The sequence below is a fragment of the Amborella trichopoda genome, chromosome 9 (assembly GCF_054954075.1).
Source record: "Amborella trichopoda isolate Santa Cruz 75 chromosome 9, AtrichopodaSantaCruz75HAP2 v2.0, whole genome shotgun sequence".
Lineage (NCBI taxonomy): Eukaryota > Viridiplantae > Streptophyta > Magnoliopsida > Amborellales > Amborellaceae > Amborella > Amborella trichopoda.
Window position 1 is genome coordinate 50,605,183 of NC_142344.1, and position 26,319 is coordinate 50,631,501.

Here is a 26,319-nt window from a genome sequence, read left to right on the forward strand (position 1 = left end):
TTGCCTCTCGCTCTCAGCCGTCTATTCTAAATGGATGGTGGGGAAAGCTTCAGCCCTCATATCACGAGTCAGTTTCTCACTGTTTGATCAGATTCGACGTCTCAAAGTATTTTATTTTAATTTTTAAAAATTATATAAATGTGAAATTTGGTGTTTCACCATCTCAATGGAACATATCTATGTAAAATATTGAAACAATATTTTCAAAAAATAAAATAACCAAATTACCAAGGAAGCTTTCAAGTGTATTTTGTCATCCAATTTTTTTAAAATATTTTGTTAGTAGTTTTCAAAGGTGCTACTTTATGAGTGTATTTAGGCATGACATTTGATTGGTATCTACATGATTTAAAATGGTATTTACATGATTTTAAAAAAAACTAAAAATAAGAAAATATTTTTAGGTATGACATTATGATTGAAGTCATCTTCCCGATCCATTCGGATCGAAAAGTTGAGAGGAATGGCCTAATACGCTTTCCTAGTGGCATACAGAAAGCTTTCCAAGTAACAATATCTCGTGTTAGTTATGGCGTGATACAACGTAAAAAAGATTTTAAAAAAAAGAATCAAAACAAAGGGTATGAAAACAACGTAGCCAATTGTGGCCAAATGTCAAAGTTGTTAACAAAATATAATGTCATACCGAAGAACAAGGACGTGGAGCTCTCTCTTCATAACGAAGCTCATCCCGCTAGGCCCAAAACAAGGGACCTCCTCGTTGCAAGGATTGCCTTCATATCAATTCTAACTCTAACATTGCCCTTTCTCCTTGGCTTATATTTCCCCACACGTGTGTTTCGTTCTATTACTCATCTTGAAATTAAAGAAAAGCCCTGCCACTAGCTGGGCTTAGGACGGCCTGAGCCCGACATGAAAAATCCTAGAATTTTCATGATTGACCCGGGCCTGCAAAAATGATTTCGGGCCTAACCCAGACCGGCCCGAAAAGCCGAAGCTGGCATGTAAAGCCTGTTTCAATATTTAAACCCTATGGAAGAGGTGTGGAGGATATGCCGCCACTCAACCACCACATTTCTCTCTCTTCCACAAGCCCAAGCTTTGCCCTTCTTTGTACCCAAGTCCATCTTTTGTATCAGTCGAATATCTAGGTCGTCAATTTTCAAGATCTGTATAATTTTTTAGCTTCCAATTTCATAATTGGTGGTGGAAACTGACTTTAGAGCCATTGGACAGATTTCCAATGTCCAAATTGTTTTCCAAATGCACTTTCGATGCGAGGCCTTAATTTCTTTTTATAAATCCTAAGCCTCATAAAAATTCCATCTATTCTTAAAATAGATAAAATGTTTATATCCAATAGAAGGTTTCAAAAAACGGATCCGTGACCCTGATCTTCCATTTGAAAAATCAGGTTGGATTGGCGAATCAGCCACATCAGATGGTTTCTGCCTAAAAATTTTCAAAAAATCACTCAGTTTTTTCTTTTTTAAAATCTAGCTCTTTAGGTTAAAAAATAATAAAGTGGTATTGCATTATGGTTTTTAATTATTTAAAAAAAAATGTAAATATCGATAACGTATTATATCTAAGCGTGTGTTGTCCGTTACAATCCTTTTACAGTAAACAGGAGGTTCAAAATACGAGTAGTTGTTGTGAAATGAATCTTTCTAACCCAAATTTTTCTATAAGGTTAAACATAAGGGTCAAAGGGTTTTTCTTCTCTTCCCACATTTTAATATGAGAGGCAAAAGAAAACGAACTTTAAGATGGACTCCATCATGCATATTGCCAGTTGCTTAAACAATGGAGGTAAATTAAAGAGAGAGAGAGAGTTTATGACATTAAAAGGGACGCTTCGCGATTTTTTGTTCACAAAAAAGATCTCGATTTGTGAAGGGCCTAAGGTTGTGGTGGTAGCACCCCACACCCTAGTCACCACGTTGTGGTTTTCATTTCCATCACTAACACCATTTTATTAATACCTTTAAAAGCTAATTCTTAATCTATCAAAAAAAATGGGTAGAGGCTTGTCTTCTTCACTGAATTACCCAAAAAAAAAAAAGAACAAAAAAAACAAATCTTGATTTGCAAGCCCTTATAAAAAGGCATGGAGGCCCAAAAGGATGCAGGAGATGGTTACCCAAAAGTTTGTCGATGTTCTTTATTTTGAAGGCATCAAAGGGTTTAATGCGGTCCTAGGATTCTAACGTGAGACCACCAGAACACCACCAAAACAAGGCATTGAAGGGTTCAATGAGGTCTCGGACCGCCCCAAACCATAGGGCACAACCCTATTTATTACAGAAACTAAAAAATGAAATTAAAAAGCAGTCTAAGTATCCTCAAATTGAGAGGTAATTTCATAATAAGAAATAAAATAACGTTTTGACCGATCCTTCTAGTAATTTTGCCCAAAAACAGCCCATTTTGTATTTTATATAATTATTTTGCGTCCATATGTAAATTGCTCCAAAAATTAAGGTATACTAAAAACATGTGTGGGAAGTAGGGTGCTGAACCGGTTTCTGTAGAAGTGACTGGTTCTGTCAGTTCTATGACAGAATTAGTTGGTTCTATCCAGAACCGCTGGGTTTTAGGAGGGAACAACTGGATCCACGATATACTGTAGGAACCAGATCGTCTACCACAATTCCCAATCCAAATCTGCCAATTTCGATCCGGATTGAAAATCTTTCAAGCATTGACAAAATAACAACACGGCCAAGTGGCAAATTGTAAACATTATATTAACGTCAACATCACAAAAGCATAACGTGCTATACCTAATGGCAGCTAAGACTTTGCAGATAACTAACCCGTAAAGCAAGAAAAGTCTTCTAATTAGGTTACTATACAAAGAGCATGCCCTTGTGAATAGGCCCACTAAATGAGCCCATAGCTTAATTAGGAGGACGTTATTGGTTTAACCAAGATTTTGGCGCGAATCCATCCTAAGATGAGAGGAAACACATTAGCCATAGGGCTAGCCTCCTTGTTGCTCTTGGCCACCTTAGAGGCTCAGGGCTTGAGGATGGTGAGGATTGGAAAGGGCCCCTACGCCTAGGCAAGAAGAAAGTGGACTACCTTCATTTCTACTTCCACGACATGCTCGACGCGAACGTGGCCGAGGCCAATATCACCCAGTCCTCACCCACCCTCTTTGGCATGGTCAGGGTTATGGACCAACCACTCACTGAGGGCCCCAACCTTACATCGAAGATGATCGGAAAGGCCCAAGGCATCTTTGCCTCTGTGTCCCAAACTGAGCCAACGATCTTTATGGAGATGAACTTCCTCTTCACAGAGGGCAAGTTCAATGGGAGTGAGCTCAGAGTCGTCGGTAGGAACCCGATTTTGAATAAGGTGAGAGAGATGTCCGTGGTGGGTGGGAATGGGGTACTTCGATTGGCTCGCGGTTATGCTCGCCTTGGAACATACTCCTTCAACGACACCAATTTGAATGCTATCATGGAGTACCATGTCACTGTTATTCACTACTGACTCGACTCGGCCTGATCTTTTTAAAATTTCTGGTGGTGCAGTTGTCCTTGTGTGTTGTAGAGTGAATCAGGTCTATTGTTCTCGGAAACGGAATAAAGTTTACTATGGATTTTTTAGATAATTAAGGGCTATTGTTTTGTTTTGTTTTGTTTTCTTCTTTTTTTTTTTTTTTTATCATAAAATCAGTTGGAAAGAAGGCCCTTACTCCTTTTTTTAATAAAAATAAAAGAAGTAACATATTTATCTTCTAGCTCTATAGTAGGGTAGTTGAAGGATAAATAAAAATAAAGTCTTGGTGGCAGGGATATTGTTGACTTGCATTGGTTTTTGTTTCGGAGTAATAATTTTAAATAAAGAGTTTCACTCTCGATGTAAGACTTTTTATCTCTATCGTTGGGATGTCACTTTCCTTTTTTAGGGAAGATTTTATTACTGGACCTTAGAATTCCGGTTGGGACAAGGGCTGCTTTTCTGTTTCAATCCTTTGATCTCTCTTCCAATTAATGCTTCCAACGACCCAGTTTTTAGCGATAATAGACTTGTGGAAATGTAATATTTTATTATTTTTTAATATTTAAACTTTTATATTCCTTAAATAAAAAAATTTATATAAGGGTGAGGCTCTAAACGTTCAAATATCAAAAATTCATTAGAAAAAATTGTTACGATACTAAAAAGAACCCTCAATTCGATTGTCTCGACCTTGAGATGCATGGACATGAGAAAAATAGATTTTAAGTATTGGAAATAGTACATCTAGACCATCAATTTTTCAAGATTTTCAAGTGTTCATAGATTTTCTCAATATACTCTATATTTTAACTTTAAATTCTATAATTAGAGATGAAAATAAATTTCAGGGCATCATAAAGAATTCTGATACCAAAACAACATATTTCAAGTCTATTTGAAAGTACGTCCTGTTGAGGATTGATGTCTTGCCGTTGGACTTATATGTAGATGTGAGCTAGTAGACCTACACCAGCCTTTTCTTTATATATATATATATATATATATATGGAATACACTACATAATGCCTAGAGGTGAAAATGAACAGTGATTTTGCTTGGTGACATCGCTTGGTGACAGTTGTCTGATAGTGTTTCATTTTTTCATTTTTTCATTTTTTTTTTCTACTAATCAGAATTATTTGAAATTTGGAGCGTGTATTCATCAAAAATAGAAGAATCTAATAAAAATATAAGAAAAATAATTCGTAAAATATAAATTGGCGAAAATACCTCTAAACATTTATGGGGGTATTTTGGTCAACTTATATTTTACGAAATATTTTTTTTTATATTTTTATTAGGTGCATCTCACTAAGAGGTACACACACTCTAAATTTCAAATTATTCTGATTTATAATAAAAATAAAATAAAAATTGAAACACTAACATACAATCGTGACCTTGCGATGAACTTTGGAAGATGATGAGCATAAGCGAAATCACTGTTCATTTTCACCTATAGGCATTGGGAAGATTTTTCATATATCTATATATATATATATATATATATACTTACTATAATAAGATAAATTTTATTGCTCTCTTATATATTATTAAAATAAAAAAGGTTAAATTTTCATATCTCTCATATTTTAGATTGTCGGTACTTTCTCTCTCTCTCGTGATTATTGGGTACAATAGGGGTTGAGTTGGGGTCAGGTACCCATTTTAGGAGGTTTGAACCAAAAAATAGGGGAAAAAATTTTAGGTATGACTTGCATGTAGAACTTTTAGGAAAGGGATGGATAAACAAAAACAACAAAAAAAATGCAAGATCTAATTGTTACCAACTTTAGGACGTTTTAAAAAGAATACGACGAAACAATGTTGAGATAAGGAGGATAAGGAAATCTCTCTCTTGTGCCTCTTTTAATGGAAATCTCTCATTAAGATATGAAAAGAATTTCTTCTCTCTCTCTAAAATTAAGATATGGAAACAATGTGGAGATAATCAATGATATGGAAATCTCTCTCGCTCATTAAAAATGGAAACTCAATCTTAGATATGGTATGCCTATCTTTCTCTATCTTGAATTTTATTTTCTCTTATTTACATTATTATATGAGGAAAACGTTTATGTAAGGTTGCAACCTTAAAATGTAGAATTACATATGCACCTCAAAAATCTATTAGAAAGGTTGTCTTAAAGTTGAAAAACCCCCTACTTGATCATCTCGACATCGAGATGTATGGATATCAAAAAAAAAAGTTTTTGAGTATCAGAAATAGTGCATCTTACAAAACATTATTTAGGCTGCCATTTTCAAGATTTTTATAAGCTTATAGAACTCCTTGATTTTAATTATTTTTGGAGTTTCAAATTTTCTAATTAGATATGAAAATAGATTTTAAGATAATCCTAAGAATTTTTTAAACCAAAATTACTAGTTATGATAAAATTTGGAGATGCGCCATAATTGGATTGTTTAAGGTTGCAACCTTATAGAAAGCGCACCCATTATATACTAAGGCACGATAATTTTATGGAAAAAGTTTATATATGTTTGCATCATCAAAATGTAGAAATAGAGTTGCACTTCAAAATCTATCAGAAAAGGTTGTTTTAATATCAAAAAATCCTCTAATTAATCATCTCGACATAGAGATCTATGAATATGAAAAAAAAAAAAAGATTTTGAGTCTCAAAAAAGGCGCATCTTGCAACACATTCTCTAGACCGTCTATTTTCAAGATTTACATATTTTTATAGCTCTATTTGATTTTATCCATTTTTGGAGTATAAAATTTTATAATTAGAAATGAAAATAGATTTTCAAATAATCCTAAAAAAAATTTACACCAAAATTATATGTTATACTAAAATTTGGAGGTGCACCTTAATTGGATTATTTAAGGTGCAACCTTATAGAAACCACACCCTAACTTATTGCTATTATATATTAATCAAATAGGTTAAATTTTCATATTTATCAAATTTTAAATTGTCGGTACTTTCTCTCTCTCTTGTTATTAGTTACCCACAGTAGGGATTGAATTGGGGATATATACCCATTTTAGGAGGATTGAAACGAAAAATAAAGGGAAAAAATAGGGATGACATGCATGCACAACTTTTAGAAAAATGTGTGATAAAAAATAAATAAAAAAAATACACCGATCTAACTTTAAGAGGTTTTAAAAACAATGAAGAAGAAACAATGTTAGATAAGGAGGATCTAGAAATCTTTCTCTCTTGTGCCTCCCTAATTAAGATATTAAAACAATATTAAGTTAAGGATGGATATGAAAATCTCTTATTAAGATATGAAAAGATGGTTGATCTCGCTCTCCCTCTCTCTCAAATTTAGGTATCCTATAATATGGGTGTGTAGATTTCTCTCTCTTGCTTATTCACTCTCTCTCTTGTGAGTACACTCTCTCTCTCTCATGCACATGCATGTGAGATATAAAACAATTGACTTGCTGATTTGTAAAAATTAGGGGTTGATTTGCTAATTATAAAAATTAGGTAGCTGAGAAAGTCGTCACTCGAGACCACCTATCACATGATCTTGAGCCCAAATTATTAACTTACAGGGGGATTTCTTTTACATGAAAATCCCAATATTATCCGCGTTTAGCATATAAATATTTTACAAGAGAAAATTTGGAGTCCTTAAAACCCTACATCAAATGGTCGAAGCACAATCATAGATGGGGGCAGTTCGATTTGGAGTTGTTCTTTTTTTTTGTTTATTTTTGCGCCAAATTATTTTTTCACAGGTCAACATGATCTCAAAACATAAAGGGTGTTGTTTGTATAAGGCCAAGGCACTAAACAATCAAAGTAAGATGTATTTTCAAATGGTTGAACGGTGTTGTAAAAACTTTGTGATGGCTTAAATTTTGAAAAAATATATATAATGAAACCATTTACCTTTGATACAAGGTGACCCCAATTAATCTTGACCATTGGATGTGAAATTAGGTGGCTACATTTATTTCATTGTTCAAGCTCAAATTTCAAAAGAAATCTTCTCGAACTTTATGACACACCCAAGCTATCAAATTTCACATTGGATGGTTATAAATAATTGTGGTATTCCTGTGTAAAAGGTAAATGGTCTCTTCGTATACAATCCCTTATTTTGATTAGAATATTTAAAACTTAAAAAATAGTTTATATCGAGTAAATCTATGAAAACTTGAAAATTGACAGTCCAGAAAATACATTACAAAATGCATTGTTTCCAAGACTTAGAAATATATTTTTTCTCATGTCTATATATATCGAGGTCGAGATGATTAATTTTTGGGCATCAAAACAATCTAATGAATTTTGAGATGCACCTTAATTTAATTGTTTAGGGTCTCACCCTTATATAAACTTTTTCCAAACATAAATGGAGTTCTTAGATATTCTAATTGGAATCCACCTTACCAAGACAAATACAGATTGAATTTTGATGGGAGTTCAAGAGGTGACTCTGAATCTTTGGTGATATTCTTTCCGCTGAGATAAAGCGGATTATTAAGGGGACACTTTGGGCAATGTCCTTTTATCTTATTTTTTGCATTTGCACTCATGTTACTGCCAATAAAGTTGATCTTTGGGAGATAAATATTGGTGTATCTAAACCTGAACAAGCTCAGCCATAGTCACTATTGAAGGGAGTTCTCTCTCTCTCTCCCTCTTTTCCAACCCTGCTTTTCTCTTCTTTTCTCTTACTTCTTCTCTATTCCTTTCTTTCCCTGTGCACCTCTGATAGTACTTGATGAATTCACTTTATCATTCAAAAAAAAAAAAGAAAAAAAAAAAAGAAAGATGATCTATAAATAGTTGGATCCAAAACACCCCCCAAACATGCTCGACCTATATGGGTGGTTGAGCATTAATTGACGATGGTATTGGAAAACCACCAAATATTTTCTAATAAAAAGGTTAGAGTGAAGTATCTATCGATATCAAAAGAATACTAAAATATAAAATGAGTCAATTTGAGTTAAAATTACACGGAAGGTCGATCAACCTGGAGTTTTTTATTTTTTCAAAATTTCCCTTCAGTCTGAGGATATCATCCTCGAACAACATTTTAACCTTTTTTTTTTATGTTTTTTCGATAGTAGGGCTTTGCCCTAATGTTTGGGGCACTGCGTAGTCGATCCGATGCAGCATCATCGGACCACCTTATGCGGTGATCTTCAAAGAGGTTCGAGATTGGCATCCTCAAACAGAAAAGAATCACTTTGTTAAGCATTCGGAGTCGGTATGAGGTGCCCTTTCTTGGATTGCCTTCTCTGATACTCTTTAGGGCAGTCCGTAGTTGGCATCTTCAAACGGCGTTAGCTCATTTGTTTAGAAAGAAATAAGGTGGTCTGAGGATGCCAATTTCGGACTGCTTTTGAACAGGGCACTATGCTACTGCTACCAGAAATAAACTAAAAAAATAAGAATTAAAAAGCGGTCAGAAGATGCCATCTTTGGATTGGGGCCAATTTAGGAAAAAATTGAAAAAAACTGTTTGACTGACCTTTCACGTAATTTTTGCCCAAAATTTTCCCATTTCATTTTTGTTTTCTGTCCGTACGTAAATTACTAAAAACTTAAATGTTAAATTTGGCATGCTCTCCCCCAAATTTTGTAATGCTTTTCATTTTATCTTATGTTGCCAATGTTCTCTTGCCAAGGGTTTTGGGCTGCAACATTGAGGTTTTGGGCTCCAACCCAGGAAGAAGAAAAAGAAAAATGAGAGGGCTGGTGGTCTAGCTCATGCTTCTCTTTTCCTCCATTGTCACCTGCAAGGCAGGTGCGGACTGGAAGAAGAGCTTAGGCCTAGGGAAAGAGAAGGTGAGTTATCTCCACTTCTACTTCCACGACATAGCGAGCGGTACTAAGAACGCGACGGCTTTGATTGTGGCCATGGCTAACACCACCATAACCTCTTCGACATTCTTCGGTATGTTGAGCGTAGTAGATGACCCCCTGACTCAGGGCCCTGCCATAACTTCTAAGGTAATAGGGAGAATGCAGGGAATTTACGCCTCGGCATCTCAGATTGAATTCAGCCTTTTCATGGGACTCAACTTTCTGTTAACGACCGGAGAGTTCAACGGAAGCACGCTCACTATGATTGGGAGGAATCCCACTATGGTGAATGTAAGGGAGATGTCCATTGTGGGAGGGAGTGGAGCCTTTCGTCTTGCTCGTGGCTTTCTCCTCGCTAAGACCTACTCTGCGAACACGGTCACCAGGAGCTTTGTGGTCGAATGCGATGTCACAATCATCCATTACTAGCTTGGCTCTGTTCTGAGTTGTCAACCATTTTGTGACTTTTGATTTCCACTTCAACCATTTTGTGATTCTTTATTCCCACAAACAGTAATTTGATTTTCATGTTTGTATGCTTCGTCGAAATGCGATGTCACAGTCATCCATTTCTAGCTTGGCTCTGTTTGAGATTTTAACCATTTTGTGATTTGTGATTCCCACGATAAATGATTTTCCCACCATGATTTTGTGTGATTGTCCCCACCATGAGCTCAAGCTTTTGGAATGGGAATCGATGCCATTTGTTAAAGAAAACAAGTAATAAGGACCATTGTGTCTCCATTCCTTTAATCTCACAAAAAAAAGATAGAAAAATATACAATGAGGCAGTCTATGTTAATCTTGGATGTGAAATTAGGCTCCCGCATTTATTCCATTAATCAAACTCAAAGTTTGAAAGAAATATTTTTGAATTTTGTGACACATCCAAACTCTCATATTTCGTATGGGATGGTTATAAATAATTGTGACATTTGTATTAATGAAAAATGGCCTCATTATACACTCCCTACTAACAATCCTTGTTAAATGCTCGGCAGAGCAAGTTGTATTTCTTCTACATTGCCTAAGAGACTAATTAAGAGTATCTTCTCAAATTGAGATTTTAGAATCCACTTTCTAATCATTAGATAGGGTTTTTTTTCTTGAGTGATTAACGTACTGATCTTAAAATTTAGGTGAAGTGCGAAATGTGAGGAAATTACAAAGAAGGTCGGTCAATCTGTCTTTTTTTTATTTTTTCAAAATTGTCCTTTGGTCAACCCAAATTTTTATTTTTTCTTTTAGCTTTTTTATTAGTAGGGCAATAACTTAAAGCTTGGGGCACTATCCTACTAACAAAAAAAATAAAAAATAAAAAATAAAGTAAAATTTGTATTGATCAAGGGGTAATTTTGAAAAAATTTAAAAAGTATGTTGATCAACCTTCTTTGTAATTTACGCCAATAAAAAAAATATTTTGTATTTTACTTAAAATTTTAGAGTCCGTACATAAATCACTCTTTTTTTTTTTAAAACAAAAAGATGACATGATTTAGGGTTATTGAGATCTGACCAACTTTCTCTTATTCCATCATCTTAAGAATTATTTTTTACACACATGCATAGGGTAAGAATTTCTTTTAATTTTCCTTTTCTCGAATTGGTCATTAAGTTGAGGAGGTTACGTCGCCTATATTTGAAATTAAAAATACTATTTGGTCGCGCATTTATTCGGATACAATCCTTTCCTAAACCCATTTTAAAGATTTATTGGGATTAAAATATTGCACGACTTTGAACTTGAACACCATGATTGAATCTTAATAAACAAAAATAAATATATTTCATGTACCTTAAGATAGTGCATTCCAAACTTGATTTTTTTATTTTGTTTTTTTCATAGTTCATAAGACCTATACTAACTTTTTTTGATATAAAATGATGAACAATTATTTCATGCGGGTTGGACCACATTTTAACAATATGCGGTCCACAAATATAAAGTAGCTATCTTAAAGATGGATGCAAATAGGTGGTCTATTTAAAAATAATTGTAACTAGTGATCCAAATATTTTTAATATAATTATTATTTTTATTTTTCAAAATTTATGTATTTTTTCATATTCATGATCTCCATATTAAAGATTATATATATTTTAAAATTAGGATCAAATTATGATTAAAAAATATATTTATTGCCAATCCCGCATTTCTATATCTGTGTGGGCTTGGCCGCATGCTAACCATTTCCTAAAATGAAAGATCTACTAACATTAGAGTGACTTGAAAAAAAAATATCATATTCTGACTCCATAAAAAATAAGGGGGTAGACTTTGTGGAACCCACGATCCGCATTAAATTCTTCCCCTGACTTATCTTTTTATTTCTTTTATAAATTGTATATATATTGCAATTAATTTTCCGAACTGGACATACATTTCTTAATATGTCTCTACCTTCCATGTTATACTCTAATGTGAAGGTTTCCACCATCTGTATACATGTGGTACCAAAAAGAATAATGTCGCCACAGACAATGAATAAAATAACATCTTCTATTAATAAATTAAATTATTCAAGGCAGCTTATAACATCATCAAATATTGTAATGTTGTCATCTTCGTCGTGTAGCTCATATTATATATTTCCATAACTTAATAGGTGGTTATCAAAGAAAGAAAAGGTCAAGACTACAAAATTGATCACATGAGACTCTAATGACTTTATAGCATTATTATTTATTTATATATTTAAATTTTTTTTTTTTAATGGGTAGTTAAGCAATAAGAATCGAATTTGAAGACAGCAAAAGTGCCAAGCACAAGGGTCTATATAATGATCTAAATGGCTTCTTGTGACCATCATATGCTTTCTATTAAGATATGGGAAAACTATCTAGTGACAATTCAGGAACCTTGTCTATTATAGAGGATAAAAACCTAGGTATGGTCAAATAAAGAGAAAGAAAAATAGTGTAGAAAATTAAAAGAAACAAATTACCAAGATTTATGTGGTTTGGCAATTGCTTGCGTCTACAGGGCTACAAATTTCTCTTCCATTAATATGAAAAGGGAAAATTTTATATAGAGCCCATGCTCAAAACAATCAAATAAAAGTCTACCTCGAAAATTTCACTAGAAGACGTTGTTTTGATGCCCAAATATCCTCAAATTTATCATCTTGACATCAAGATGCATGACATGAAAAAAATTTGGATTTCAAGTTTTGAAAATAGTGTATTTTTTTAAGTATTTTTTTATCGTCAATTTTCAAGATTTTCAAGTTTTTATAGATCCGTCGTTCTAAACTATTTTTTAAGATTTAAACTTTATAATTAACTATGAAAACATGTTTTACGGCTATCACAAAGATTTCCAATATTGAAACCATATTTCTCGACACCGCTCTAAGCAATCAACCTCACCCATACAAAAAACACCATGCAAGTATAGAGAAGACAAGGTTTTACAATTTTTCTCTCACAAGCCACAGTACAGGATATTTATCTATTTAGAACACCTATTTGAGGATTAAAAAAAAGTATTGTATACTATGAGACCATTTATTTTTTATATAAAGAGGTGATAATCATTTTTAACCATTAGATGTGAATGAAATTGCGTCACAACATTCAATAAAGTTTATTTTGAGCTTTGTGTTTAAATAATGACACATCCTCAACAACCCAATTTAAAATCTAAATGTCAATGATGAATGTGACCTCTTCGTAGAAAAAATAAATGGAAAAGTATAGAATGAGACCATTTACTTTTGATACAAGGCAGTCACAATTAATCTTAACCATTGGAGGTGAAATTGGGTGGTTGTATTTATTCCATTGGCCAAGCTCAAACTTCAAAAGAAATTTGTCCAACTCTGTGACACACCCAAACTATCAAATTTCACGTCGAATGGTTGTAAGTAATTATGATCACCTTGTATCAAAGATAAATGACCTCAAAGATAAATGACCTCATTGTATACAATCCCAAAATAAATAGTCTCATGATATACATTTCCCTAAATAGCCTCACCCTTCACTCTCTATTTTTCCATTGAACTAATTTTCTCTCTCTATAAAACTTGATTTATAAAGAGGAAACCCCCAAGGACCACATGTGAGGCCCACCGGCCATCTTACTATTGCATTAATTGCAATAAACTTTTTCCTTCTTTTTTAAATTTTTTTAGATGGGCTTCTTACCATTAGATAAAAAAGGTTAAAAAAGAAAAAAAATTATTTTAAATTGATAAGGCTAATATCTTAAAATTCACCAAATGAATGATCTAGATTCATTATTGGAGGGAACTCATTTTGGCCATATTTAGGGTTCAAATTGAATTTTTTTTGGGGGGGGGGGATGATTATTGAGATAACGAGAGTGTGTATGTAAAATTTTGGGTCATACAAATACCACAAACATGGTTTTTTAGAAGTGTGGTTGCATTATACTATAATACAATGATACAATTGTTGCATTAGATCACTACCTTATATATATATATATATATATATATATATATATATATATATATATATATATATATATATATATATATATATATATATATATATATATATATATATATATATATATATATATATATATATATATATATATATATATATATATGAAAAAGTCTTCCTAACTCCTATAGGTAAAAATGAATAGTTATTTTGCCTATCCTCATTACCGTTCAAATTTCATCGTGCGGTCACGATTGTCCTGTAGTATTTTATTTTTCATTTGTTTTCTATAAATCGGAATGAATTGAAATTTGGAAGGTATGTACATCTTCTTGAGGTGCATCTAATAAACATATAAAAATAATTATCTGTAAAAAAAATTTGACCAAAATACCCCTAAAACATTTCATTGGTATTTTGATAAATTGTTTTCATTAAAAGATTTGTTTTTATATTTTTAGAAGATTCCTCTATTTTTTATGAATACATGCTTTAAATTTCAGGTCATTCTGATTTGTAGAAAAATAATAATAATAATAAAACACTACCGGACAATCGTGACTGCATGATGAACTTTGGACGGTGATGGGGATAGACGAATCATTGTTCATTTTCGCCTATGGGCGTTGGGTAGCGTTTTCCTATACATATATATATATATAGAGAGAGAGAGAGAGATAGAGAGAAGAAAAGTCTTAAAAATGCCTATAGCAGATTTTGAATAGTGTTTCGCCCTGCTACAGATTTGTTATGTATGTGCCGGTTTATTGAACGGAGCCGCAATGGATGACACACGGTCCATAGCAATTTTTTTGTGTTTTTTTACCGCCATGGACATACTATGTCCGTGACATGTTACCGACACAAACATGTTAGGTCTATGGCAATCTATAGATGGCACCGAGCCTGGACAAAAACATTGTTCATTTATGAGTATAAACGTTGCACGGTGGCTTCCCATATATATATATATATATTCGGATGTTGAGGATATTATTAGAGCACCATAGCGGAAGACTATTAGAAGTAAAATTGAAGCAGCACCTAAAATGAATCTACGCCATTGCACTCCTTTTAACAGCAAAAAAAAACAAAGAAAAAAATTCGGATGCTGAGAAAACCCTAAAGAGCCAAAAGATAGTAATGTCAAAATGAAACATATGATGAACGTCGAAAAGGGGTCCGGACACCATGGAAATACTATCCACAAAGTGGTTGTGGGACAGATTAGGAGAGTCCCACCCATCCCACTTGAGAGGGACCTCTGTGGTATTGATGAAATGATTGGGGCTCACTTTGGAAACAAAATGAATAAATTGTTAGGCAAGTCATTGAATAGCCACTTTGTGGGGAATTAGCATTTTTTTAGGGAACTTTTAGTTGGTGCGTAAACATTTCACAAAGAAAAACATTAACATAAGAAAATACTTTGCAGGAAAAAATTTTGCAAATTTTTTTTTTTATCATTTTTGTTAACGCGTTTAAAAAGTATTGTGTTGGTAACTTGTTTGGTATTTAGATATAATTATATAGGGTGCAGTTTGTATAGAGCTAAGGCACTAAACAATGAAAGTAAAACACATTTTATATAGTGTTGAGAAATGTGGTTTTAATGTTGGAAATCTTTGTGATGGCTTTAAAATATATTTTCATCTTTCATTCTAAAATTTAAAGCTTCAAAAACAATGCGGATCAAGCAGATATGAAAACTTGAAAATCTTGAAAATTGATGGTCCAAAAATGCGTTATAGATGCACTATTTAAAAAACTTGAAATCCATTTTATTCTCATATCCATGTATCCTAATGTCGTGATAATCAATTTGAGGATATTTGGACATCAAAATAATCTCTTCTACTGAAGTTTTTGAGGTGGGCTCCAATTTGATGGTTTAGAGCCTCGGCTCTATATAAACTTTTTCCTTTTATAAGATTGAATCAGAGCCGATCTGACGATCACGGATGTCCTGTAGTCTTTGAATTTTAAATTCTTTTTCTATAAATCCAAATCATTGAAATTTTAGGCGTGTGGTCTTTTCATCAAGCCGCACCAAATAGAAATATAAAAATAATAATAATCCTGAAAGATAAAATTGACCAACATACCCCCGAAACTTTACGAGAGTATTTTGGTCAATGTTTTTCATGTAAAATATTGTTTTGATATTTTTCGAAGATTCACCTATTTTTTATGAACACATGAATTTCAAGTGATTTGGATTTGAAGTAAAAATATTAAAATTAAAACACTATTGGGCATTCGTGATTTTCAGATCGGCCCAGATTCAATCTGGGTCATTGGGCTTATTTTTACTTGTGAGCCCACTGGTTCACATGATTATTTTTCATATATATATATATATATATATATATATATATATATATATAAAATACAAATTACATTAAAAATTAAATATAAATAAATAAAATGTGTACAATGTAATACAAATATTAATAAATAATATAATTATAAATTAATAAAATAAATATAAATATAAATATAACATATAATATATAATAATATAGTGTAATATATAAACTAATATATAGTATAATACATTATTTATGCAAAATGTTGTCTATATATAAGATATTTATATAGATATTAAATATAAATATATTATTATATAATATATATTATATTGTAAATAGTGAATGGTGGGCCCACGTGTAAAAATAAAAACACATGAAATACTTTCCCACCTCAGAAGGTGAAGTTTTGTTTTACTGTGAATTAGACTGTTTCATAGTAAAATGTTTTACAATGGGATCTATTTACATATGCATTACGCACCAGACAAACATATGAAATGCAGTTTTTAAGCGAAAATATTTTCCAAAAAATATTTATGCACCAACCAAATGCGCCCTTATGGATGTAACGTGCCTCTTCTTGTGGGAAGGGAGGAGAGATGGGGGAGAGAGAAAGTTATGGGTTGTAGATCCTTTTCTTTTGAGATAGAAGAAAGACTCTAAGAGAGAGAGAACCAAAGATAGGGAAAAAGCGTCTTAGAAAAAAAAGAGTCCAATAGAAAGAAAGGCTTTTAGAAGAAGACAAAGAGACTTGTAGCCTAAAAGAACTTTAACTTGCCTTTTAGAAGAAAGTTCTACTCCATTATTTTTAGTTGAGTTTTCATCTCTTTCTCATATGGACATAACCTAAAAGAGGAATCAACTAAATCTTAGGTTTAATGAATTATTTGTTTATTTTGTTTTATTGCATGTTTCTCCACTCATACACATATACATAAATGTTTCGTGTTTTTGTTCTATGAAAATACATGTACCATTGTGCGCATGGCGTATGAAAATGTTACGGCAGATATTTAAAATGTGACTTCATATCTTCAATATCCAAAATCAAAATGGTGGCAATTTGGTAATAAGAAAAAGAGGAAAAGAGAGCGCTTGTAAAAATAGAAAAATTTGGGGGAATTTCTTCAATTTTACTCTTTCTTAAAGTTTCTTCTATTTGTTGTTCGTTAACTTTCGTACTTTAATTCAATATTTTAAAACCTTTTGTTTGATTTTTCTTAAACCCTAGTAGAACATTTATTCTATTCTGTTTAGTTTAATTTTGGTTCTCAAACAATTTACAATCATCACAGATGTTGTGAATGGAGAAATATATTGCATACTCTATTGGTTAAAACCAAGAGAATAATTGGTCAAATACTTAAAGTATAGTCAACTCCTAAAAAATAGCGATCATAAATAATTTTGGGATTGAAAACCACAACGTGGTACTTAGGTACGGTGGTTCGAGGTGCGAGGGGAAAGATGCGAACTACAATATGGATGCAAACTAAAATATGGATGGGTAATGGAGGCATGGTGGAATGGTTTTTAAACATTAAAACAACATTTTTTGATGAATTTTTAGGTGCATCTTTAAACTTGCAACCTAATATAAACTTGATAATGGGGTTGGTGTCATGGTGGTAGCATCACTTGAAGCCTAACTAAAGTTTAGGTTTTCATTCTTACCTAACACATTAAAAATCCACTAACGATTTCCAAAAACCAGTAAGGCCTCCTCATCCCCACTGAAAATTACCCATAAAAGAAAACTAATATAAATTTCTTCCTAAAAATATTGTCTTATTTGGACTGTACATTTCCATTCCAATGTTAGCTCTCCCCTGCACAATTTTTGTAGCTTTAAATTTTAAATTAATTTCCAAAACTTCAAACACTAAACAAACTCAACACAATTTTATCTTAATGTCCTCCACATTGCCTGTATGAAATTTCATGATACATTTTTAAACAAAATTGATCCACTCTCTACCAGACTCTGGACGGCAGGATGGTCAAGACATGAAAGTTAGAAGTCTTCCATTACTAAGCCATGCCATATAATTTCCTATAAAATAAATAATAAAATATTAACAAATCAAAGTCAAACAAAAATATAATCACTTGCATATCTCAAACAAAATCAAATGAGAGCTTCCCCAAGAAGACCTTTCTTTTCCAGTTCATCAGGCCGTCCACCAACCTATACGCACCAGGTGAACGAGTGGAAGGAAGCACAATGGTTGAGATTTCATAAGGCCATATCCAACGGTCAAAAATCAGTCTCATATTCTTTTATTTTTATTTCAATAATATTTTTATCTGAATTTTGGGTTGTAGATGTAGTTTTATAAATATAACTAAATAAAAATGATTAAAAAATTAAGTAGAAAATAACTAAAATACCCCGAAATTTATTTTATCCATATTTCTTATTGAAAATAGTTTTTATTAATTCTAATTATAAAAATGCAGTTATATCCTGAATTCCATAATAATATCACTTATAAATAAAAATTAAAAATAAAAACTAAAATTCAGTTTTGGCCCTTGGAGGAGGAGGGTTGAATCTGAACAATCCATATGTGGACGCATTACCAACCCTTTTCCCAAATATAATCAAGGAGTTTTCAGATTGGTACATGTATAAAAGATAGTACCTTCATCAAGAATCTCACTTAAATCCATGATGAGAGAGAACACAGCATTAGCCACTGGCATGGTCTCATTGCTGCTTTTATTCTCCTCCATGCCCATTTGTCAAGCAAAGCTAGGTTTGGGTGAACCAAAAGTGAGCTGCATCGAATTCTACTTACACGACCTCCTTGTCGCAGAGAAGCCTACGGCAGTGATCGTGGCCGAAGCCAACACGGCGAAAGCCTCGCCCACTCTCTTTGGCTAGGTTGTCGTTGTAGACGACCCCTTGACTAAAGGGCCGGAGCTCACATCCAAGGTTATTGGTAAGGCGCAAGGCCTGTATGCTTACTCATCCCAAAGTGAGCTCAGTTTGATCGAGGCCATGAATTTTGTATTCACAGATGGCAAGTTCAATGGTAGCACTCTCACTGTGATGGGGAGGAACCCAGTTCTGCATAAGGTGAGGGAGTTGTCGATTAATGGAGGTAGTGGAGCTTTCCGCCTGGCTCGTGGCTACATTCTTAAACAAACCTACTCCGTGGATTTAACAACTCAGAATGCTGTGGTCCACTACAATGTAACCGTTCTCCACTACTGAGGAATTCTCATTTCTATCTCACTTTTGAATGATTCTATGCAAAGAAAATTTCCTTGTGTTGTTTTAGCATGAAAGTTGTTTCCCTTTGAAGCAAAACCTTTGTTTGAGAGTGCCATGCTACTGTAATATGTGTGGTTGCGCATATGGAGTGATTAAAGGAAACTAGGGTTCATGTATATCATACATGAAGGAAGGTATTGCTTGTGCATATAGTGCTGATATAATTGGATCAAACTAGACTCCGAACTGGTTTGGTCCAATAAAACCCAGATCTTAAGAACACATTTGAATTTTGTAATTTTCGAACTAAATCCCCTGCTTTTCTTTTTAACTGGTTTTCATCCAACAGGTTTGAGAACTGGTTAGACGCCTAATTTAACTAGATTGGACACCTTCCAGTTTCCCGTCCAATCCAGATTTGAAAACAGAGGTGCAAATACAAAGGTGATGTAGTGCAGTAATTAGTAATTTAGTACCAAATTTCATATTCATACAATTTGTATAAAAAACACTAAAAATAAAAATACTTTGAGACATCGGATTTAAGATCAAACGGTGAGTGGCTCTCTTGATCCTGAATGGTAGCAGAAGCATAGATCTTCTATGCTATAGGGGAAGTATAGAAACATTTCCCATATTATAATACCTTATTTAGATCGTCAATTTCACCCTGAAAATAAGTGTTTACAGATCCATAAGATCTGTAATATTTTTTGAGCTTCAAATTTCATAATCAGTGGTGGAATTGATGATCTAGACAATTTGTTACAATATACACTAGTTTTAGAGCTTGAAATCTTTTTTAATTTTCACAACCATAATATTCAATCCGAGATGATAGATATAAAGGTTTTTCAATGCTTGAATTGTAATTTTCAATGAGTTATGAAATGAAGCTTTACTTATTTTAATAGAGGGCAGGCCTATCAAACATTTGAAGACTTTACTTCTTCTTTTTTCCAATAAGGCTTAGGCCATATAGAAAGTGTATCCTTTATTTCTTTTATATATCGTCCATATTGTTGTTACTTTTCAAAACTAGACATAATGTCTTGCATAAAACTATTTCTTTCAAAGTTGTTCATAAGATCGATCAACGCCGATATGAAAATATTCAAATAAAAACAAAAATCCACTAGAAACAATTTTAAATTAAAAAAATATACAATGAAACCATTTGTCTTTGGTACAAGGCAATTACAATTAACCTTGACCATTAGATGTAAAATTAAATTGTTGTATTTTTTACATTGACCAAGCTCATATTTCAATAGTAATTTTCAAACTTCAACTAGTAGCCAATTAGTGTGAAAAGATGCACGAAGACCAATTGGTATGAAAATAGTCCCACATTTGACCGCAAGAAAGAATTTTTCCATGTCAAAATATTTTCTAAAAAATATTTTCACGCCAACCAAACACGCCTTCTAATCTCCTCTAAATTCCATTGTTGAAGTTTCATATTAAATTTTCAATCAAAATTGGTCCACTCGCTACTAAATGGGGGAGGGCAAGATGGTCAAGAAAAGTGTCATACACCTAAATAGGGGTGGCAATGGACCTGGACTCGACGCGGGACCCACCGGGTAAACCCGACGTGGGTCCGGGTATAGGTCCAACATTTGGACCCGACGGGTCGGGTCCAGATTCAATACCTGGACCTGAACACTATTCCGGTATGGGTTTGGGACTGGTTGGACTCGACCTGTACCTGTTCCATACTTATAAATTGTTGGAGATAAAATACTTCAAGCCCTATTCGTTTAGGTATATTAAAGAACGTATACAACAAGAACTCGTAGTCATCTTTAGCTATTAAATGGCAAATCAGACAGCTTGAAATATAATGGCGGGAGACTTTGACCTTGTTGCTGATAATATGAGTATATGATGGTAAAAAAAATGGCACATCAAAAAGAAAAAGAAAAAGAAGAAGCTTATAGTGTGAGTGGCAATGGATATGACTAGACTCGTGACCCAATAGGTATGGGTATGGGTCCAAATTTTGGACCCCACAAGTCGGGTCTAAGTCCAAAACTTGGACCTGAATACTATTCGGGTCTGGGTCCTGGTCCAGCCGGACCCGACCCATTGCCATCCCTACACCTAAAGGCTTCAATGCTTAAGGTATTGCCATATAATTCCTTGTAAAATAAGGACTAAAATAACAACACATCAAAGTCAACGAAAGATATAATAAGTAGCATATCCCAAATCAAATGAAGGTTTCCCCAAATATTTGAACGGTAATTCCAAGTGAAACAATTGCAAGATCATCACGCCATCCACCAACCTAACCTGGCAATAAGGTTTTTCCCAATTTTTCTTTTCTTTTTTTTATAACAGAAGGTTTTTCCCAAATATTACCATGGAGTTTTCAGACTGGGCCACGTAGAAAACAAACTACCTTCATCAACAATCTCATTGAATCCAAGATGCGAGGGAACGTAGCAAGAGCCACCGGCATGACCTCATTGTTGCTCTTCTTCTCCTCCATGCCCATTTGCCAAGCACAGGTAGACCTAGGTGAACCAAAAGTGAGTCGCTTCGATTTCTACTTACATGACTTCCTTGTCGCAAGGAAGCCTACGGCAGTGACCGTGGCCAAAGCCAACACGATAAACGCCTCTCCCACTCTCTTTGGCGAAATCGTCGTTATTGACGACCCCTTGACCGAAGGACCTGAGCTAACATCCAAGGTTATTGGTAAGGCACAGGGCCTGTATGCTTTCACATCCTAAAGTGAGCTCAGTTTGTTTGAGGCTCTCAATTTCGTATTCACAGATGGCAAGTTCAAAGGTAGCACTCTCACTAAGTTGGGGAGGAATCCAGTGCTGCATAAGGTGAGGGAGTTGTCAATTATTGGAGGTAGCGGAGCCTTCCGCCTCGCTTGTGGCTATGTTATTAAACAAACCTACTCCGTGGATTTAACAACTCAGAATGCTGTAGTTCACTACAATGTAACCGTTCTCCACTACAGAGGAATTTTCATTTCTATCTCATTTTTTAATGATTCTATGACTGGTGAAAATTTCCTTGTTGTTTTAACAATGTTGTTTCACTTTGAAGCAAAGCCTTTATTTGAGAGTGCCATGCTACTGTAATATGTGTGGATGGGCCAATGTTCGCAAAATCTAACCAGACATGGGTCTGAAAGCGGTTTAACCAGTCTAACCAGTAAACCAGTGAATTCAACTGCTCTAACTGAGCAACGGTCAAAAAAGTAATGAAAAAAATAGAAAATATACAAAAAAAAAACTACTAAACTATGAAAAGCATATAAAGAATTATTAAAACAAAACACATTCAAATGAAGTTGAAAATTATTGAAAAAAATGGATTTTAACCCATTTTATATTTTCCAATGGCTATTTTTAAATTTTCTAAAAAAGTTGGGAAAATATAAAAATGAGTATTAATGACCAAAACAACTTTTAATCTTTACCATAATGTAAAGAATATTTAAAAATGTAGTACAAATCCAATTTCTTATTTTTGAGAATTTATATACATTTTTTTGAATTTTTTTTTTTAATTGAGCGGTTAGCGGTTCCGATCTAATTGAGCGGTTAGCAGTTAGATCGGGCGAGTTTACGAACAATGGGATGGGCGTATGGAGTGATTAAACTGAAACATTGAATGCTGTCAATTGTTCATTATAAATGACTGTTGATGAATCAAACTGGGGTTCATGTCTATCATACATGATAAGGAAAGAGAAATAAATATTAGAAAAGGGACCTTGATGGTTTGAATATCCATGCAGTAATGGACTTACAATCCAACGGCCTGTGTTTGCACGGGTAGGAATGATATTCTTGTTGTAATAAGAAAACCGGGCAAAGGAAGTAGCAGCATATTTTGCTCAGTTGGGCAGGCGTCCATTTGTTAAATTCCTTGCATGGTGTAGTGCGTGGAAGCTCTAAACCCGACGGGTTGAAGTTTTTTTGACAAATAAAGTATGAAAAATAAAACATAATACACATACTAAAAAAATATAAATATTTACGTGATTCACCCTAAAATGGTTATATCCACGGGCACGGCAAACTGAAATCCACTAAATAAAAGTTACATCAAAGATTTTGGAACATAGAATCAAATCCTTTTAAACTGTTCTTCCTTCCTTCTCTTTACTTTTGACAACCATTATCGACAACACCAGATAGAGACGTGATAGCAACGAGAAACTGACTTTTTGGATTTCTATTTTATTTAGGAAACTTATTAATATCAATGTCAATCCCACATAATATGGGAAATGTCTCAATCTTTATCGTCAACACCAGATAGAGACACGAGAGCAACGACAAACTGACTTTTTGAATTTTTATTTCATTTAGGAAACTTATCAATATCAATCTCAATCCTTCATAATATGAGAAATATCTCAATCTCCCATAATATAGGAATATCTCAATCCCATATAATATCAGATTTCTTTATGTGAGTGATTTTGGATAGCACCAAATCCAACAAACTCTACCTTCATATCAAAATCACTGGTTAACCATGCCAACATCCATTGGATAACTTTATGGATTTTTCATCTTTAGCTCAATAAATTTCTTCATCATTCTGCTGAAAAATAGTATTTACTATCAAATTTCTCCACTTCGAAATTTGCATTCAAAACTTTTACCGCCATATCAAAAACCCCAAACCAGGGCTCTGATACCACTTGTTGTACGCGGAAGCTCTAAACCCGACAAGTGGATTTTTTTGGCAAATAAAGTATGAAAAATAAAACATGAAACACGTACCACAATAACACAAAGATTTATATGGTTCACCCCAAAATATATATCCACAGGCACGTTAAATTGAAATCTACTATACCAATAAAAGTTACATCAAAGATTTTGGGAAATAGAGTTACCTCCCTAAACCTCGACTAACAAACCCAAGTCGAGCAATTTTAAACCACTCTCCTTTCATTCTCTTTTTTTCTGGAAACCATTACTGACAACACTAGATAGAGACGCGAGAGAAAAAAAAAATGACTTTCCCTTGAACTAAAAGGAGAAACAACCCAAATCTCTATGGAACCGCTTCTCTATAGGAAACCAACATCTCACTCTGTAGGAGTCTTCAAGAGGCATCATTAATATTTCTCTTCATAGGAAGCTCCATTTTTTAAGAGGAAATTGCAGCTTATGCACAAGAGGTTTTGCTTCGCTCTGTCTCTAGAGCAAACCACCATTCCAATATGGTGGCCCAAATAGGGCACATTTTCTCTCTTTCAAAATAGCCCATTATATTTTTAGCTTGAGTTTATCCACCATTTCTTGGAGACAATATTCTCACACTTCCTCCATCAATAACAATGATACAAACCTTACAACCTGATTTGCAATAAGTTTTGAATATATTGGTTAATGCTCGACGAATCACCAAGCTCTCTCTCGCCACGAGTTTGATCTCTTCTAACACCAAATTTATCTATCATCATGGGTGGGTTATGTGGCATCATTTACAAACTCTACATCATCTCTCTTTCCCACGATGTTGACACGAGTGTCGACTTGTTGCCAGGATACTCACTTGCTGTGTGTCTAGTTTGACCATATTTGAAGCAAGTAAGAGACTAAATAAGTTGCCTCAACTGCTTTCCCACTTGAGCCGAACCACCGTGGCCAGTTGTGGAGTTCATTAGAAGATCCTTACCAGTTTTTCAACCTTTGGAAGTTTCAACCTTTTGAAGGTGGGTAGAAACTATGTACCTCATCATACTTCCATGCATCGCCATAGGAAAGTGACACCTCAACATTCAAACCTAGTTGATAGGCGTCATTGATCTTTCAAAACTGGTGCATCTCACGGATCACCAACTGCAACCACCAACATAGCTTGAAACAAGCTGTTTCTCGGTTTCTTGCATGCCATTTCGCACCATTAGTTTGTAAAAATCCTTGGTGTATTCAGCCAATCTCTTTGTTTCTTGTCGAAGATTACTAAATTGTGAAAAGAACAATTGAGTGTAATCCACCTGTAGAAATTTCTCCTTCATTCTCGATTTTATTTCTTCCCAAGATGAAATCCTAGGCTTTCCTTTTCTTTTGTGCATCTACTGGATTTTGTCCCACCGTGCCGAAGCATATCAACAAGCCTCACACGGAGCTCCTCCAGTATTACCTTGTAATCAAAGTACTTCTCAATGGCACTCAGCCAATCTAAACACTCTTTCGGGTGCAGTCCATGGAACTGGGGTAATTTAAGTTTTATAGTCCTCCACACACCTAGTTTCACGGTCATCCCTTTGTTGACGCCGATTGGCAAAGGGATTAATATCCGAGTAATTACTTGAATATTTCTGGCTGGGTCATATTCATGTGAGCCTCTTACTGCTTGAGTCACAAGTTTAACCGCTCAACTTGCCTACAAAGTGCCTCCAATTCTTCATCTCTTGCATTGTTCACTCCGTAGTTGCCAAAACCACCTCTCATCCCTCTTGCCACCATGGAAAATGATTAGTAATTGGAGAAAACACCCTGCCGAACCCAGGCTTTGATACCAAATGATGGGGTTAAATTATGGAGGTACAACAACTTAGTGAGAGAAACACACAAAAAGAGAGAATATAGGGAGACAAAACGGGTGGAAGTCAAGCTCTACCAAAAGCTACATGCAAACTGTTTTTTTAAAAGAAAGTACATAATCTAAGTTCAACATGGCACACCTTAAACTTTTTATGCATGTTTTACATTTCCAATATACACTAAAAGCTACCCATTTTCCTACTGAGAAAATCCACAAGCTCTTAATGGTATTCCCACTCCCAATCCTGGAAATTAACTTTCACTGAGACTCTCTTTCCTCCCATTCACAATCCTCGCCTAGATGGTGTTAATAGAGCAATATATTGCATACTCTATGGCTAAAAACCAAGAAAATCGTTGGTCAACTGCATAAAGTATAGTCAACTCCTGATCAGGCTTCGTAATAGTTTATTCTTGTTTTACCTTATTAAACTTAAATATGCATTAGGTAAAAATGGTTTTATTTATTTAGTAATGGGCTCTAGGTAGTCAAGGTGGGGGAGTGACATTTTAAGTTCCATTTCTAAAAGAAGTAGAGGACCCGTTCCCTA

General features: G+C 34.0%; 1 protein-coding gene, 1 non-coding gene and 2 pseudogenes across 2 annotated transcripts; all 4 read left to right on the forward strand.

Annotated features, from left to right (window-relative positions):
- The first annotated feature begins 3,069 nt into the window (after positions 1–3,069).
- On the forward strand, positions 3,070–3,465 carry LOC148780628 (dirigent protein 19 pseudogene; annotated as a pseudogene).
- Positions 3,466–9,179: 5,714 nt separating this feature from the next.
- Positions 9,180–9,730, forward strand: LOC18424967 (dirigent protein 21). The gene has a single exon (XR_016040598.1). It is a non-coding gene; the product is annotated as a dirigent protein 21 (transcript).
- Positions 9,731–18,659: 8,929 nt separating this feature from the next.
- On the forward strand, positions 18,660–19,405 carry LOC148780629 (dirigent protein 22 pseudogene; annotated as a pseudogene).
- A 2,259-nt stretch (positions 19,406–21,664) lies between these two features.
- Positions 21,665–22,333, forward strand: LOC148780630 (dirigent protein 21-like). The gene is made up of 2 exons (XM_088847834.1): positions 21,665–21,935; positions 22,014–22,333. Exons 1-2 carry the CDS (start codon positions 21,665–21,667, stop codon positions 22,331–22,333), a joined length of 591 nt encoding a protein of 196 aa, XP_088703960.1.
- The last annotated feature ends 3,986 nt before the right edge of the window (positions 22,334–26,319 follow it).

Excerpts from the sequence above, each read along its gene's own strand:
- LOC148780630 (XM_088847834.1), top strand. The coding sequence starts at position 21,665 with ATGCGAGGGAACGTAGCAAGAGCCACCGGCATGACCTCATTGTTGCTC. Across the intron at positions 21,936-22,013 it reads GCTAACATCCAAGGTTATTG|ATGGCAAGTTCAAAGGTAGC; the intron begins GTAAGGCACAGG and ends TCGTATTCACAG.